The 18,665-nt window shown below is 44.9% G+C and overlaps 1 protein-coding gene across 1 annotated transcript in view; it reads right to left on the reverse strand.

The window, feature by feature from the left end:
* Positions 1 to 18,665, reverse strand: part of THBS4 (thrombospondin 4) — a 105,330-nt gene that overhangs the window by 61,304 nt on the left and 25,361 nt on the right. Inside the window, exons 2-3 of the mRNA XM_077286838.1 lie at positions 17,849 to 18,052; positions 12,795 to 13,042 (exon numbers count right to left, since the gene is read on the reverse strand). Coding sequence (XP_077142953.1) covers positions 12,795 to 13,042; positions 17,849 to 18,052 — 452 coding nt within the window. The remainder of the gene's footprint in view (positions 1 to 12,794; positions 13,043 to 17,848; positions 18,053 to 18,665) is intronic.

Raw genomic sequence — 18,665 nt, forward strand, 5'->3', positions numbered from 1 at the left:
AAAAAAACCTAAAAAAACAGTGGGAGAGTAATATTGCCCTTTCAGCTTGTGTGCCAGTCTTGACTCCTGGGTGTGCCACCTCTCTCCCTCTCATTCAGTGGGCCATAGAAAGCCTATTTATTTTTTTTTTTAAATATTATTGGGTTTCTAAAGTCTCCCTGAAAAAACAAAAAATACATAAAAAAACAGTGGGAGAGTAATATTGCCCTTTCAGCTTGTGTGCCAGTCTTGACTCCTGGGTGTGCCACCTCTCTCCCTTTCATTCAGTGGGCCATAGAAAGCCTATTTTTTTTTTTTTTTTAATATTATTTGGTTTCTAATTCTCCCTGAAAAAAAAAAAAAAACCTAAAAAAACAGTGGGAGAGTAATATTGCCCTTTCAGCTTGTGTGCCAGTCTTGACTCCTGGGTGTGTCACCTCTCTCCCTCTCATTCAGTGGGCCATAGAAAGCCTATTTATTTTTTTTTTTAAATATTATTGGGTTTCTAAAGTCTCCCTGAAAAAACAAAAAATACATAAAAAAACAGTGGGAGAGTAATATTGCCCTTTCAGCTTGTGTGCCAGTCTTGACTCCTGGGTGTGCCACCTCTCTCCCTCTCATTCAGTGGGCCATAGAAAGCCTTTTTTTTTTTTGGTTTTTTTAATATTATTTGGTTTCTAAAGTCTCCCTGAAAAAAACAAAAAAAACATAAAAAACAGTGGGAGAGTAATATTGCCCTTTCAGCTTGTGCGCCAGTCTTGACTCCTGGTTGTGCCACCTCTCTCTCTCTAATTGTGGGCCATAGAAAGCCTTTTTTTTTTTTTTTTTTAATATTATTTGGTTTCTAAAGTCTCCCTGAGAAAAAAAAATAAATAAATTAGGTGGGAGATTAATATTGACATTAGTGCTTGAGTGACAGTCCTGCGTGTGTGTCATCTCTGTGATTTTGTGCCACAGAAAACAGAGTGTGTAACATTGTGCCTGATTTTCCTTGTGGTCTCACCAACCTGTTAAGGGATATTGAAATCATACTGAAGTTATAGCTCACCGTGTAAGTTGTTTGATAGCAACAAATAAAGTTACTTTGGTTAAGATTTTAAAACAATGAGGAAGTCTGGTGCAAGAGGTCGTCGTGGGCGTTCATTGTCAGCTGGTAATGATGGTAGTGGTAGTGGAGCATCAGGTGGTCGTGGGGATAAAAATATTCCACCTAAGTCTGGAGCTGTGGAGCCAGTTTCGTCGTCAGGCTACACAAGGCCTCGAACGCTCTCTTTTCTGGGAGTAGGAAAACCGCTTTTAAAGGCGGAGCAGCAACAGCAAGTTTTGGCTTACATTGCAGACTCAGCCTCTAGCTCTTTTGCCTCCTCTTCCGAAACTGGTAAATGTAAAAGCAGCGCGTCGCTTGTGGATGTTCACGGTCAGGGACAAGTCGCTTCCTTGTCCTCCTCAGCAAAAACTACAACAAGAGAGAAGGATGCAGCAGGCGACACAACGGGTCACTCCATGGAGCTCTTTACACATACCGTCCCTGGCTTAGAAAGTGAAACATTTAACAGGCCATGCCCATTACAAGTATATTCTGACATGGAGTGCACTGATGCACAGCCACAGCCAGAGTACTATGCTGCTCCTTTGACTCAGACCACCACATTGCCCTCTCAGGGTACAGATCCACAATCAGACCCTGATGAGACTATGTTGCCCCGCCACGAACGCTATACCACCGACCGACACAGTGACACAGACGAAGTTGCACACGAGCTCGAAGAGGAGGTAATAGATGACCCAGTTATTGACCCCGATTGGCAGCCATTGGGGGAACAGGGTGCAGGCGGCAGTAGTTCAGAAGCGGAGGTGGAGGAGGGGCCGCAGCAGGCATCAACATCGCAACAGGTTCCATCTGCCGGGCCCGTATCTGGACCAAAACGCGTGTCAAAGCCAAAACCTGTTGGAGCACAGCGTTGCCATCCGGTTAAAGCTCAGTCTGCAATCCCTGAAAAGGGATCAGAGTCTAGGAAGAGTGCAGTCTGGCATTTTTTTAAACAACATCCAACTGATCAGCGCAAAGTCATCTGTCAAAAATGTTCAACTAGCTTAAGCAGAGGTCAGAATCTGAAAAGTCTAAATACTAGTTGCATGCATAGACACTTAACCACCATGCATTCTCAAGCCTGGACTAACTACCAAACGTCCCTCAAGGTTGTAGCACCCTCGGCCAATGAAGCTAGTCAGCAACGCAACATCCCTTCCGTCACTGTAAGGCCACCATTTTCCGCACCACCGGCAGTATCTGTGCAGGTTTCTTTGCCAGCCAAAAGCAGTCAGGGTCAGGGAATCACCAGTTTTGTAGGAGGAAATATTGCATGTAGGGCACCGGCGGAAACAATACCGTCTCCAACCGTCTCTCAGTCTGCCATGTCCACCGGCACACCCGAAAGTTCCACGATCTACAGCTCTCCAGTCCAGCTCACCCTACATGAGACTCTGGTTAGAAAAAGGAAGTACTTATCCTCGCATCCGCGTACACAGGGTTTTAACGCCCACATAGCTAGACTAATCTCGTTAGAGATGATGCCCTACCGGTTAGTTGAAAGCGAAGCTTTCAAAGCCCTGATGGAGTACGCTGAACCACGATACGAGCTACCCAGTCGACACTTTTTTTCCAGAAAAGCCATCCCAGCCCTGCACCAGCATGTTAAACAGCGCATCGTCCATGCACTCAGGCAATCTGTGAGTACAAAGGTGCACCTGACTACAGATGCATGGACCAGTAGGCATGGCCAGGGACGTTATGTGTCCATCACGGCACACTGGGTGAATGTGGTGGATGCAGGGTCCACAGGCGACATCAATTTAGGGACAGTTGTGCCTAGCCCACGGTCTAGGAAACAGTTGGCTGTAGGCGTTCGCACCCCCTCCTCCTCCTCCTCGTCCTCCTGCAGAAGCTACAGCTCTTCCACAGAACGCAGTCGGCCAACCACTCCATCGGCAGATGACACTGTTGCACACCAGTTGTCCCATTATGGGCCAGCTACTGCCAAGCGTCAGCAGGCTGTATTGGCTATGAAGTGTTTGGGCGACAACAGACACACCGCGGAAGTTCTGTCCGAGTTCTTGCAACAAGAAACGCAGTCGTGGCTGGGCACAGTAGATCTTGAGGCAGGCAAGGTAGTGAGTGATAACGGAAGGAATTTCATGGCTGCCATCTCCCTTTCCCAACTGAAACACATTCCTTGCCTGGCTCACACCTTAAACCTGGTGGTGCAGTGCTTATTGAAAACTTATCCTGGGTTCTCCGACCTGCTCCTCAAAGTGCGTGCACTTTGCTCACATATCCGACGTTCGCCTGTACACGCCAGCCGTATGCAGACCTATCAGCGGTCTTTGAACCTTCCCCAGCATCGCCTAATCATAGACGTTGCAACAAGGTGGAACTCAACACTGCACATGCTTCAGAGACTGTGCGAACAGAGGCGTGCTGTTATTTATTTGTGGGAGGATACACGGGCAGGCAGTAGGATGGCAGACATGGAGTTGTCAGGTGTGCAGTGGTCGAAGATACAAGACATGTGTCAAGTCCTTCAGTGTTTTGAGGAATGCACACGGCTGGTTAGTGCAGACAACGCCGTAATAAGCATGAGCATCCCCCTAATGCGTCTGCTGATGCAAAGTTTGACGCACATAAAGGAGCAGGCGTCTGCACCAGAGGAAGAGGGAAGCCTTGATGACAGTCAGCCATTGTCTGGTCAGGGCAGTGTACAGGACGAGGTAGCGGGCGAAGAGGAGGTGGAGGACGAGGAGGATGATGGGGATGAGTATATTTTTAATGCGGAAACTTTCACGGGGGCACAGGAAATTGGTTGCGTGTCACGGCCGGGTTCTGGTTTTTTGAGGGACACAAGTGACGTAGATTTGCCTGCAACTGCCCCTCAACCAATCACAACCGGAGATTTGACAAGTGGAACTTTGGCCCACATGGCGGATTATGCCTTACGTATCCTACAAAGGGACACACGCATTACGAAAATGATGAACGATGACGATTACTGGTTGGCCTGCCTCCTTGATCCACGCTATAAAGGCAAATTGCAAAATATTATGCCACATGAGAACTTGGAACTAATATTAGCAACCAAACAATCAACTCTTGTTGACCGTTTGCTTCAGGCATTCCCAGCACACAGCGCACGTGATCGTTCTCACACGAGCTCCAGGGGGCAGCAGACTAGGAGTGTTAGGGGTGCACACATCAGAAGTGGCGTTGGACAGAGGGGTTTTCTGACCAGGTTGTGGAGTGATTTTGCTATGACCGCAGACAGGACAGGTACTGCTGCATCAATTGAAAGTGACAGGAGACAACATTTGTCCAGTATGGTTACTAACTATTTTTCATCCCTTATCGATGTTCTCCCTCAACCGTCATTCCCATTTGATTACTGGGCCTCCAAATTAGACACCTGGCCAGAATTGGCAGAATATGCATTGCAGGAGCTTGCTTGCCCGGCAGCAAGTGTCCTATCAGAAAGAGTATTCAGTGCTGCAGGGTCAATATTAACCGAAAAAAGGACTCGTCTGGCTACCCAAAATGTTGACGATCTAACATTCATTAAAATGAACCACAACTGGATTTCAAAATCTTTTGCCCCACCTTGCCCGGCCGACACCTAGCTTTCCTATGAAAAGCTCTTGCCTGTGAATTACTTTTCTAATGTCTAATTTGCTGCTGCAGATTGTACAGCATACGACATGTTTACACCTCCCTAAATGGCCAAACTCCCCACACGGGGCCGTGGTATCGCGACTTGGCGCAAGCACCCGTGAGACTGCTGTTTGTCTGAAGAGGTGGGTGTGCTCGCTTTTGGTTGACGGCATTGCTACTGGGTCCCTCATAGTACAATGTAGTGTCTCTGGCGGTGGTGGTGCGCACCCAACGTCAGACACACCGTTGTAACATGAGTGGCCCTGGGGCGGTCCCGCCGGCCTCAAGAGAGTTCCCCCCTACCCCAGCTCAAACTGGGCTCTACTACGTGCAAAATTATGTCGCACAGCTCCACCAATCTTTAGTCTATTCGCTGACATCATTCAATGTCTGGCACTGACAATACAAATTTGTAGACATCTATGATGCAACTTAAAGTAGTCTGTGTCTGTGTCCTATATTGGCACCATTAAATAGTTACTGCCAAATTACTATGTCAGAAACACAGCAGATGAGCCCACCCCTGTACCTAAGTATGCCATCTTTTTTTTTGTTTTGGTTGTTTTGCGAGACATTAACATCTATTTATATTTTGGGAGTACTGGGACAGACACTCCTTGCACTACTCCTCCACTCAGCACCAAGCTGCCTGCCCGTGTATCCATGTAACCGCTGTAAAACTGCCATGAGCCTATTGTTTGTTATTTTAGGCCTTTGATAGCCTGTCTGCGGTCCCTACTCCTCCACTGACCACCAAGCTGCCTGCCCGTGTATCCATGTAACCGCTGTAAAACTGCCATGAGCCTATTGTTTGTTATTTTAGGCCTTTGAAGCCTTTCTGCGCTCCCTCCTTCCACTAGTCCTCCACTGACCAGACCACTGCTGCCCGTGTACCCCTGGAACCAATTTTAAAGTGCCTACAGCCAGCCCATTTTATTGTGTTAGGCCTTCGAAGCCTGTCTGCGGTCCATACTTTAAATACTCCTCCACTCAGCACCAAGCTGCCTGCCCGTGTATCCATGTAACCGCTGTAAAACTGCCATGAGCCTATTGTTTGTTATGTTAGGCCTTTGATAGCCTGTCTGCGGTCCCTACTTTAAATACTCCTCCACTCACCACCACCAAGCTGCCTGCCCGTGTATCCATGTAACCGCTGTGAAACTGCCATGAGCCTATTGTTTTTTTATGTTAGGCCTTTGATAGCCTGTCTGCGGTCCCTACTTTAAATACTCCTCCACTCACCACCACCAAGCTGCCTGCCCGTGTATCCATGTAACCGCTGTAAAACTGCCATGAGCCTATTGTTTGTTATGTTAGGCCTTTGAAGCCTTTCTGCGCTCCCTCCTTCCACTAGTCCTCCACTGACCAGACCACTGCTGCCCGTGTACCCCTGGAACCAATTTTAAAGTGCCTACAGCCAGCCCATTTTATTGTGTTAGGCCTTCGAAGCCTGTCTGCGGTCCATACTTCCACTAGTCCTCCACTGACCAGACCACTGCTGCCCGTGTACCCCTGGAACCAATTTTAAAGTGCCTACAGTCAGCCCATTTTATTGTGTTAGGCCTTCGAAGCCTGTCTGCGGTCCATACTTCCACTAGGCCTCCACTGACCAGACCACTGCTGCCCGTGTACCCCTGGAACCAATTTTAAAGTGCCTACAGCCAGCCCATTTTATTGTGTTAGGCCTTCGAAGCCTGTCTGCGGTCCATACTTCCACTAGTCCTCCACTGACCAGACCACTGCTGCCCGTGTACCCCTGGAACCAATTTTAAAGTGCCTACAGCCAGCCCATTTTATTGTGTTAGGCCTTCGAAGCCTGTCTGCGGTCCATACTTCCACTAGGCCTCCACTGACCAGACCACTGCTGCCCGTGTACCCCTGGAACCAATTTTAAAGTGCCTACAGCCAGCCCATTTTATTGTGTTAGGCCTTCGAAGCCTGTCTGCGGTCCATACTTCCACTAGGCCTCCACTGACCAGACCACTGCTGCCCGTGTACCCCTGGAACCAATTTTAAAGTGCCTACAGCCAGCCCATTTTATTGTGTTAGGCCTTCGAAGCCTGTCTGCGGTCCATACTTTAAATACTCCTCCACTCACCACCAAGCTGCCTGCCCGTGTATCCATGTAACCGCTGTAAAACTGCCATGAGCCTATTGTTTGTTATGTTAGGCCTTTGATAGCCTGTCTGCGGTCCTTACTTTAAATACTCCTCCACTCACCACCTAGCTGCCTGTGTATCCATGTAACCGATGTAAAACTGCCATGACTGCCTACTGTTTGTTATTTTAGGCCTTTGATAGCCTGTCTGCGGCCCCTACTTGCAATACTCCTCCACTGACCACAATGCTGCCTGGAGTGCCTGCCTGTGTATCCATGTAACCGATGTAAAACTGCCATGACTGCCTACTGTTTGTTATTTTAGGCCTTTGATAGCCTGTCTGCGGCCCCTACTTGCAATACTCCTCCACTGAGCACAATGCTGCCTGGAGTGCCTGCCTGTGTATCCATGTAACCGATGTAAAACTGCCATGACTGCCTACTGTTTGTTATTTTAGGCCTTTGATAGCCTGTCTGCAGCCCCTACTTGCAATACTCCTCCACTGACCACACCAATGCTGCCCGTGTACCCCTGGAACCTATTTAAAAGTTCATAGAGCCTAGTTATATATTTTATTTACTATTAATAAGGCCATGATGGACTACGCTGTACCACGCTACAAGCTAACCAGTCGACACTTCTTTTGCGAGAAAAGCCATCCCAACCCTCCACCAGCATGTAGAAGACCGCATTGTCCATGCACTCTGGCAATCTGTGAGTACAAAGGTGCACCTGACAACAGACGCATGGACCTGTAGGCATGGCCACGGAAGATTACGTGTCCATTACGGCGCAATGGGTTAATGTGGTGGATGCATGGTCCACAGGGGACAGCCTACTAAGTCTGTCTGCAGTCCCTAATTCAAATTGTCCTCCACTGTCTAAATCGGAACTTCCACCTTCTGGCTTTCGGCCTATAGTATCAGAAATTAAACTGCATTTGGCCTTCAACTTTGGTTAGGGCCTACTAACGGCTTCTGCCCCTCCCTGGTGTTGCCCTCAACTAAATAAAGCTGAGCTTCAACCTTCCGGCTCTCATTATGTGGTTTTAAAAAAAAAAATGGTGGTTAGGGCCTACTAACGGCTTCTGCCCCTCCCTGGTGTTGTCCTCAACTAAATAAAGCTGAGCTTCAACCTTCCGGCTCTCATTAAGTGGTTTTTAAAAAAAAATGGTGGTTAGGGCCTACTAACGGCTTCTGCCCCTCCCTGGTGTTGTCCTCAACTAAATAAAGCTGAGCTTCAACCTTCCGGCTCTCATTAAGTGGTTTTAAAAAAAAAAAAATTGGTGGTTAGGGCCTACTAACGGCTTCTGCCCCTCCCTGGTGTTGTCCTCAACTAAATAAAGCTGAGCTTCAACCTTCCGGCTCTCATTATGTGGTTTTAAAAAAAAAAATGGTGGTTAGGGCCTACTAACGGCTTCTGCCCCTCCCTGGTGTTGTCCTCAACTAAATAAAGCTGAGCTTCAACCTTCCGGCTCTCATTATGTGGTTTTAAAAAAAAAAAAGGTGGTTAGGGCCTACTAACGGCTTCTGCCCCTCCCTGGTGTTGTCCTCAACTAAATAAAGCTGAGCTTCAACCTTCCGGCTCTCATTATGTGGTTTAAAAAAAAAAAATGGTGGTTAGGGCCTACTAACGGCTTCTGCCCCTCCCTGGTGTTGTCCTCAACTAAATAAAGCTGAGCTTCAACCTTCCGGCTCTCATTAAGTGGTTTTAAAAAAAAAATGGTGGTTAGGGCCTACTAACGGCTTCTGCCCCTCCCTGGTGTTGTCCTCAACTAAATAAAGCTGAGCTTCAACCTTCCGGCTCTCATTAAGTGGTTTTTAAAAAAAAATGGTGGTTAGGGCCTACTAACGGCTTCTGCCCCTCCCTGGTGTTGTCCTCAACTAAATAAAGCTGAGCTTCAACCTTCCGGCTCTCATTAAGTGGTTTAAAAAAAAAAAAAATTGGTGGTTAGGGCCTACTAACGGCTTCTGCCCCTCCCTGGTGTTGTCCTCAACTAAATAAAGCTGAGCTTCAACCTTCCGGCTCTCATTATGTGGTTTTAAAAAAAAAAATGGTGGTTAGGGCCTACTAACGGCTTCTGCCCCTCCCTGGTGTTGTCCTCAACTAAATAAAGCTGAGCTTCAACCTTCCGGCTCTCATTATGTGGTTTTAAAAAAAAAAAAGGTGGTTAGGGCCTACTAACGGCTTCTGCCCCTCCCTGGTGTTGTCCTCAACTAAATAAAGCTGAGCTTCAACCTTCCGGCTCTCATTATGTGGTTTAAAAAAAAAAAATGGTGGTTAGGGCCTACTAACGGCTTCTGCCCCTCCCTGGTGTTGTCCTCAACTAAATAAAGCTGAGCTTCAACCTTCCGGCTCTCATTAAGTGGTTTTAAAAAAAAAATGGTGGTTAGGGCCTACTAACGGCTTCTGCCCCTCCCTGGTGTTGTCCTCAACTAAATAAAGCTGAGCTTCAACCTTCCGGCTCTCATTAAGTGGTTTTAAAAAAAAAATGGTGGTTAGGGCCTACTAACGGCTTCTGCCCCTCCCTGGTGTTGTCCTCAACTAAATAAAGCTGAGCTTCAACCTTCCGGCTCTCATTAAGTGGTTTTAAAAAAAAAAAAAATGGTGGTTAGGGCCTACTAACGGCTTCTGCCCCTCCCTGGTGTTGTCCTCAACTAAATAAAGCTGAGCTTCAACCTTCCGGCTCTCATTAAGTGGTTTTAAAAAAAAAATGGTGGTTAGGGCCTACTAACGGCTTCTGCCCCTCCCTGGTGTTGTCCTCAACTAAATAAAGCTGAGCTTCAACCTTCCGGCTCTCATTAAGTGGTTTTAAAAAAAAAATGGTGGTTAGGGCCTACTAACGGCTTCTGCCCCTCCCTGGTGTTGTCCTCAACTAAATAAAGCTGAGCTTCAACCTTCCGGCTCTCATTATGTGGTTTTAAAAAAAAAAATGGTGGTTAGGGCCTACTAACGGCTTCTGCCCCTCCCTGGTGTTGTCCTCAACTAAATAAAGCTGAGCTTCAACCTTCCGGCTCTCATTATGTGGTTTTAAAAAAAAAAATGGTGGTTAGGGCCTACTAACGGCTTCTGCCCCTCCCTGGTGTTGTCCTCAACTAAATAAAGCTGAGCTTCAACCTTCCGGCTCTCATTATGTGGTTTTAAAAAAAAAAAAAATGGTGGTTAGGGCCTACTAACGGCTTCTGCCCCTCCCTGGTGTTGTCCTCAACTAAATAAAGCTGAGCTTCAACCTTCCGGCTCTCATTAAGTGGTTTTAAAAAAAAAATGGTGGTTAGGGCCTACTAACGGCTTCTGCCCCTCCCTGGTGTTGTCCTCAACTAAATAAAGCTGAGCTTCAACCTTCCGGCTCTCATTATGTGGTTTTAAAAAAAAAATGGTGGTTAGGGCCTACTAACGGCTTCTGCCCCTCCCTGGTGTTGCCCTCAACTAAATAAAGCTGAGCTTCAACCTTCTGCTCCAAATTACCATTTTAAAAAATGCAATAGGCTTTTCCGGCCTACTAAAGGTGTCTGCCCCTCCCTGGTGTTGTCCTCAACTGAACAAAGCTGAGCTTCCACATTCTGGCTTTCGCCCTATACTATCAGATATTAAACTGCATTTGGCCTACTAGTGTGGTTAGGCCCTTGAAACAGTGTCTGCTGCTCTTGGGTTTGCTACTCCACTGAACAAAGCAATGCCGCCTGTTTAGTCCTGTTACCAATTTTGAACTGCATGTAGCCTACTTTATTCTTTGGCCCTATATCTGTTTCCTCCTCATCCTGCCCATTGCCCAGCCACTGCTAAATGAGTCTGCTGGTACATTGACCTAGACCACTACATTCCCCTTGTACTCTACACAGCCAGAATCTGTCCCTGCTGAAAGTAAGGTTCCCCTTCCCGCATGTTATACCACCTTACACAGGGACAAAGAGGAAGGTGCAGATGAAAGTGCAGGTTCCTTCATCAGGTGGGGGGGCATACTCGTTGGCGACGTCACTGGCACAGGGCCCCTCAGAGTACGCAAAAGTGTCGCTGCTGGTGGGAGGCGCCCCCGCCATGCAAACACACCGCCGTACTTTGAGGGGCCCTGTGCCAGTGGCAATGCGAACGAGTGGGCCCCCCCTGCTTGCTCAGGATCACAGCACTTGCAACTTTTAAATACTTACCTTTCCCTGCAACACCGCCGTGACGTAGTCCGCATTTCCTGGGCCCACGAAAAACTTGAGCCAGCCCTACTCCCCCCACAACTTTCCCCCAATTCCCTATGCCCAACTATTATTATACAGTTAATTAAGATTGGCAAGCTTCAGAAACAAGAATGGATGTTTTTGGCATTAAAATGGGCACTGTAGGTGTTTTCCTGGCCTCCACTCACTGCCGACTATGCTTCCCCATTGACTTGCATTGGGTTTCGTGTTTCGGTCGATCCCCGACTTTTAGCGATAATCGGCCGACTGCACTCGACTCGACTCTGGACAAAATCGGGTTTCCCAAAACCCTACTCGATCTTAAAAAAATGAAAGTCGCTCAACCCTAGTCATCACTTTCGACAGAGAAGCAAAGCTGGAGCTTTGGTTCCATTCCAGTGGTAAGCAGTACTCCGTTCCTCTTGTTTTCCTTCCTGCCTTCTCCTTTCCTTCTGTAAACTTTACAATAATGAAGGAAAAGCCTTTTAGAGGAGAATGGGGAAGGTGGTGGTGGGGGGAATGGCCAAGATAATAAAATTGTTAAAAGGGATTATCTGCTTTGTATAAACCCTACTTTTTAAAAACTTGTTATTCACCCTTTAAAAAAAAAACAAAAAACCCATCCAGAATGCTGTAAGATAATAAAAGAATATCCTGGCCGGTGGGCATGTTAATAGCTGCGGCCATTCATTGCTGTGGCCTGTGGTTGGCTATAGCAGGTATATGTCCATCTCGGCCAAGCTAGGAGTATAGAGCTAGTTGCTGGTGGCAAGCTGTAGTAACATCATTATGGTCGACAGGTCAGTGCAGCAGGCTGATGGGATGCATAACAGTGAGAGCGGCAGTAGACTCAACATTGAAATTGCAATACCCAGAAGGAAAAGTAGCGGAAATATAAAAATCACAGCATTGATAGACATGATTGTGATATGCAAATGGTGAAAAAAGGGAGCCAACATTTTCAAAACATCTCGGTTTATTCAATGTTAAGTATAAGAGACACAGACCTAAATTCTCGCACTTACACGACTTGGTTGAGTTTATTACTGGCTGTCTAAATGTTCTGCCATGCTAAACCACTTTTCAACACAACAAAGCCAGGCCACACGTTGCTCATGCTACTGTGAGCAGCCTGAGTGGCCTAAATGTGCTACCATGACCTGCAGCGTCTCCGGACTTCCATCGTACAAATATGGGACATCACTGGTTGACAATTGTCAAGGGAGCTGCCAGCAGCAGATCTTGATGATTTGCCCAAGCATATTAGCGCAACAGAACATTCCTCAGGAAACCATAAAAAACCTCATTAATTGCAGTCAAGCTGTAATTGTGTGTATTTGGTGCTCATAGTTGATACCGTATAAATTAAAAAAAAATTAAATGTTGTTTCCATTTTTTAATCATTTGCATAATAGTAACATTTTCATCCGTCTTGTGATTTCCATAAGTCCATGGCTTTTCCTTCTTGGTGTTGCAATTTCAATGTTGAGGAGTGTATTTTAACATCTTTGTCAATATTGTTAGAAAACGGGCAAAATACAAAATACAAATAAATCTTTTTTTGTGTGGGGCTTTACATTTTTAATTTTTTTAATTTTATAAATAGAAAAATAGAATTTAATCCATCAACGAATCATGATACGATGGTCACCGATAGACCTCATTGACTATAATGGAGTCCGCTAGGCTTCTCTTAAGGCATTTATAATTTTTTCTGCCCACTATGGTGAACCTGTGACACAGGCTCCTAATGAAGCCTACTGATGTGCAAGTGTGAATAGAGCATAAAAGATGTCTAAATACAGGTATATAAATAGGCTACAGACCATTTGTGCTTTACGTTTTCCTTACCTGTGCTTTTTTCTGCAGCGTCCTTATTTGCACAGATCCCATGTTTAGGGTGACTCCTGACAGTGGCCGGGGCAGGTCTTTGACAGCATCCACTTGGTCACAGTCTAAGTAGAGCTCAGCGGTGCTGGGTCCTCGATGTAGCCCACTGAGATGTAGAAGGATGGAGTGCTGCTTCCCATCAGCTAGATCTATGTTGCTGAAGATGACAGAGTTCATTTTGCCATCACTCTTGAGGTATCGAAGGGAGGCTGAGCCAGAAAAATGATAAAGCCAGTATGAAATCAGAAAAGTAAGATTTATAAATCTATTGCATCTAAATGTATCCAAGACAATTCTGATATACTGTATGTGTTCACCTTAACCTTCATAGTTGACATCAATGTATCTGTCCACCCCAATTTTAACCTGAGATACTCTGGATTGATTTGTGCACTCTGTTCTGTGTATTACTCTGTGTGCAGAATTATTAGGCAATTTGATGCAGATTTTCCAAGCTGTATAAACCTGAATGCTTATCGAATGAAGCAGATCAGGTGATGTGTGTGTATTTGTGTAATGAGGAGGGTGAGGCCTGAGGATACATCACCCTTTATCAAGGTGTGCAGAATTATTAGGCAGATTGTTTTACTCAGACATGATGGGCCAAAAAAAGAGATTTAAGTGATTCTGAAAAGTAAAAAAAGTTTCAAGTTTTAAGGAAGGCAGTACTCTTGTCATTGCTAAGATGCTGGGGCAGGATACCTGAACCATCAAAAGTTTTGGTGCAAATAGTTAACATGGTTGCAAAAATGTGTTGATAAAAAAGACGCACATTAACGACCAAAAGATTATTATTATTATTATAGCGCCATTTATTCCATGGCGCTTTACATGTGAGATTGAGAAGAATCAAACGTGAAGCGACAAGGAAGCCATTATCCTCCAGTGCTGTCATATTCCAGAACTACAACCTCGCTGGAGGCCCAGAAGTACAAGGTGTTCAGTGCTCAGAGACACAGCTGAGGTGAGGAGGTGGATACCCAATCACTGCTGAACAAGACACAGAAGTAGAAACATCAAGACGGGGCCAAGAAATATCTGAAGACAGATTTTTCAAAGATTTTATGGACTGATGAGATGTGATCGACTCTTGACGGGACCAGATGGATGGGCCCGTGGCTGGATCAGTAAGGGGCTCAAACCTCCACTTCTACTCAGATGCCAGAAAGGTGGAGGTGGGGTACTGATATGAACTAGTATTAAAGATGAGCTAGCTGATCCTTTTCAGGTTGAAGATAGACTCCAAGTCAACTCCCAAACCTACTGCTAGTTTTTAGTAGACACTTTCGTCAAGCAGTGTTACAGGAATAAGTCTGTAGCTTTCAAGAAACCCGTCATTTTTATGTAGGACAATGCTCCATCACAGCATCAAAGTCTCCACTGCTTGGCTGCCAGTAATGGCCTTATAGAAGAAAGAATAATGATATGGTCCCTTCCTCATCGGACCTAAACCCTATTGAGAACATGTGGGCCATCTTACTGTACATGACAGATTTACAGTGAAGAAAAACAGTCCTCTCTGAACCACGTCTGGAAGGCTGTGGTTAGTGCTGCCCAAAAAGTTGATCGTTAACATGGATGAAAGGATTATGACTGTTATGGAAAAGAAGGGTGGCAATATTGATCATTAAAATGAAAGGTATTAGTATAATTTAGACATCACACATTAGCACTTGCAACTTGTAAATTTTTCAAAGGAAAAAACTGTTGATCTTAACTTTTTGTTAAAAAGAACTTGTCAGCACGATTTTGTAATTTAAATTAAAACAATGGCTGTAATGGCACTGGAATACAGATTAAATTGATACCTTTGGTGAACCAATACGCTTTGTGGTACTGTAAGGAGGTAAAACACAAGAAGAGTCTGGGGGCGGTTACCTTCTCGGCTCTGTGCCTGGAACCATTGAGCTGTGCTGCAGGTTCCCCAAGGGGCAGACTTAGAGACTGGGACAGGAAGGAAGCGGGCAGAGAGCGGGAAAGGCATGCGCACAGGGGACAGAGCAGCGTGAGCAGCGGTCAGAGCGGGGTGCAGCTGCGCTCCGGGAGAGAGAGAGCTCCCGGTCTGAGGACAAATAGAGGGAGACTGCCCAGAAAGATTGCATCTTGTGAGTACATGAAAGCGGACTCTGCTGTGACTGGAGAGGGGCGCTTTGAGACCCGTGTAGAGACATTGTCCCGTGCAGAGACTTCGACCCCCTGGTCCCCGCGGTATCAGTACAGAGACTGTGATTCCTGGTACAGTGACTTAACAGTGCAGAGTACCTGATTCCTGGTACAGAGACTTAACAGTGCAGAGCCCCTGATTCCTGGTACAGAGACTTAACAGTGCAGAGCCCCTGATTCCTGGCTGTGCTGTAAAAGCTAAAGACTCAGAGCCTGTGCATACCACATTAACTCCCGAAACCCCAGGCAGCAGGCTCCTAGAGACTACTCAGCCCACGGACAACAGAGGGATGACAAGTGCCGCTGTTTCTCGGTGCCTACGTTGGAGAAGACGACCCTTCAAGCAAGTCCTCATTAGACTGATAAGTGTTCTTTTCTCAAGAAATCTTGCTTACTTTGGTTACATTGTTTCACTCCCATATTTTTGCACTGTTTTATTGCTAGTTATTTCCCATTGCTTCCTCCCTGCGAGGAGAACCTGATTCCTGTTATTAAACCCCTCAACTGTTTGGTCTGTCTGTTCCGGGGTGACAAACTCAGTACCTGCATACTATTACAGTATTTATTTAATAATAATAATAATAATAATAATTTTTATTTATATAGCGCCAACATATTCCGCAGCACTTTACAATTACGCGGGGACATGTACAGACAATAAATTCAATACAAGTTAAGACAATTTAAACAGTGACATTAGGAGTGATGTCCCTGCTCGCAAGCTTACAATCTACAAGGAAATGGGGGACACAATCTTTAAACCTTTCACGACATATGACATACATTTATGACATAGGTTATCTCTCTGACTGTGACGCACGCTCGCACGCCAGAGTGTTGATCTAACAGCTGCGGCTGCACTCTGTCCACGGACGTTATTATTATTATTTATTTATATCGCACCATTAATTCCATGGTGCTGTACATGAGAAGGGGTTACATACAAAGTTAAACTGTTAAATGCCACGGTAAGCATTCAACATGTACCGGCAGGGGGACACGTCATTCCACACGCCCAGAAGAGCTCCCGTACTGTGAACGCTTGGGGGGCTGATGGGTTGCCATGACAGCGGAAGGTTTGCTGATGACCCCCATGCTTGTCATAACAATTCTCCTATGAAGGCAAGTGTTTAGCTGGCGTTCATAAGAGATTGGGATTTTCCGTATACATTGAAGTGCTGATGCATTGTTGTGTATAGCTCAAGCGATCAGGCAATTGCAGCTTCAAGTCCCCTAAGGGGGCTTACAAGCACAGTGAAAAGCAAAAAAAAATTTTTAAAAAGATGAAAAAAGTTACAAAACTACAATTAAACATAAAACAATAAAAAAAATAAAAATACACATATTTGACATCTCTGCGATCGTAAAAGTGCAATCTATCAAAATATAAAAGAAATGTATCCGATCGGTAAACAGCGTAAGAAGAAAGGAAATTGAAACTCCAGAATTATATTTTTTTTGGCCACTGCAAAATTGCAATAAAATGCAATAAGAGGTGATCAAATCATCATATCTACACCAAAATGGTATAAGTTAAAACGTGTGTTCAGGGTGCAATAAATAAGCCCTCACACAGCCCCAGAACCTGAAAAGTGAAAACATTACTGGTCTTGGAAAATTGCGACATAAGTAAATTTCTTTTTACAAATTTCAGGGTTTTTTTCACTACTTAAATAAAAAAAAGATACATATATGGAGAATCATATTGCCAGGTCAGTTTTACCGTATGGTGAACAAATGAACCCACCCCAACCCCCTAAAGAAATGTAAAATTTCACTATTTTTGTCATTTCAACACACTTGGAATTTTTTCCTGGTTTTTAGTATATCACATGATAAAATTATATCATTCAAAAGTTAACCTCCTCCTGCAAAAAAATAAGCCCTGATACGGTTGTATGGATGGAGAAAAAAAAGTTGTGGCTCTTGGAAGAAAGGAAAGAGAAAATTAAAACTGAAAAAAGGGAAATTGCTTTGGGGGTGAAGAGGTTAAAGAAGAACAGGTTCTCTTTAGGATCAACAGGAGCTCATGACACATGCTAAAGTTGCATTCAGTGTTTTTCAGGATGCCGCAATAGTTTGACAAATGACAAGAAAGTAGTGCTTACATTTGGAGCCACTGGTGATGAGGGAGTGTACTCGTTGCTTGGGTTTTCCCAGCTCAGGTGATCTCCGAGTATTTGTTAGTGTTCGGAGATTTAGTTTTCGTTGCCTCAGCTGCATGATTTACAGCTACTAGACAGCTTGACTACATGTGGGGATTCCCTAGCAACCAGGCAACCCCCACATGTATTCAGGCTGTCTAGCAGCCGTAAATCATGCAGCTGCCTCAACAAAAGCTAAATATCCGAGCAGTTACAAATACTTGGAGATCACCCGAGCTAGGAAAACCCGAGCAACGAGTATACTCTCTCCTCACTAGTAGCCACTAATGATCCATCAGTACTAGTGATGAGCGAACGTGTTGGGATATGGCGTATCCGTGTATGCTAGGGTGCTAACTGAGTGATTTTGGCGTGCTTGAATAATACATTCGAGTCCCCATGGCTCCATGTATTGCGGATGTTCGACATCCGCTTCACATGCAGGGATTTCCTGTTTGTTAGGCTATTCCTGTATGTGTTGCAGCTGTCGAACAGCCGTGAGCCATGGAGCCGTGGGACGCAAACATATTTTCTGAGCACGCCGAAGACACTCAGCACCCGAGCATGCTCTGATAACTGTTAAGAGTTGCGCCAATTGCAATTATTCCTCATGTCCTCCATGGCTATACACTGATCAGCCAGAACCATTAAACCACTGATGGGTCATTTTCCACCATTGATTATCTCATTATCGCGTACATAAATTACCTTTGTTTATTCGTCCCATCACTGTGAATTCAAAGAAGCGGCTGTTGTCTTTTGTAGAGTAAAGACCAAACAGGGTGGCTGTAGATTTAGGCTGCAGCTTAAAGGTGGACAATATATACACTTCATTCATGGAGGGATTGTTGAGCGTCTGCTGAAGGTAATGTGTGATCTGTCTCTGGACTGAAGGCGACAGGAGATCAAGGGCTGCAATAGCAATGCAAATAAATCAAAATCCAAGAAATCTTAAAAAACGAAATCATATTTGTCAATTAATCCATTCTCCAAACAACGCATATATTTAATGGATTTCCCATCATTCATTATTATGCTAGCTTCATAACATTAGGAACAAGTCCTGTTTATGACCTACGAGATAGTGAACCTTGCAATTAAAGAGTATTTCCATTTGATGTAAATAATGCTTAAGGTATTATTCCCACTTCATTCATAAGATGTGCCATAAAGGTCTTATAGATGGGGGTCCCACCTCTGACATAAGGAAGAAGAATATTGGATAAACATCAATTAAACTATGGACAATTTAAAATTCATCTAGGCTGGTTGAATTTGCATTTGTTGTGTCCATGTTTTTTAAGAGGCAACCAAAATTAATTTTACAAAATGACATAAAAAGTGACAGATATATTATGAAAAATTGCATGTTTTTATCTCATCTTCTTTTTGCCTAAAAGAAATGAAACCTTATTGTAAAAGAATAAGGCTTCATACACATATATGGGGTTCTGATCTTGCCGGCATCTAGAGATAAAGCAGAAAATGTCAGGTCAGTACAAGTAGAAACGTATCTACAGAATGT

Source organism: Ranitomeya variabilis, chromosome 1, assembly GCF_051348905.1.
Source record: "Ranitomeya variabilis isolate aRanVar5 chromosome 1, aRanVar5.hap1, whole genome shotgun sequence".
In the NCBI taxonomy this organism is placed as follows: domain Eukaryota; kingdom Metazoa; phylum Chordata; class Amphibia; order Anura; family Dendrobatidae; genus Ranitomeya; species Ranitomeya variabilis.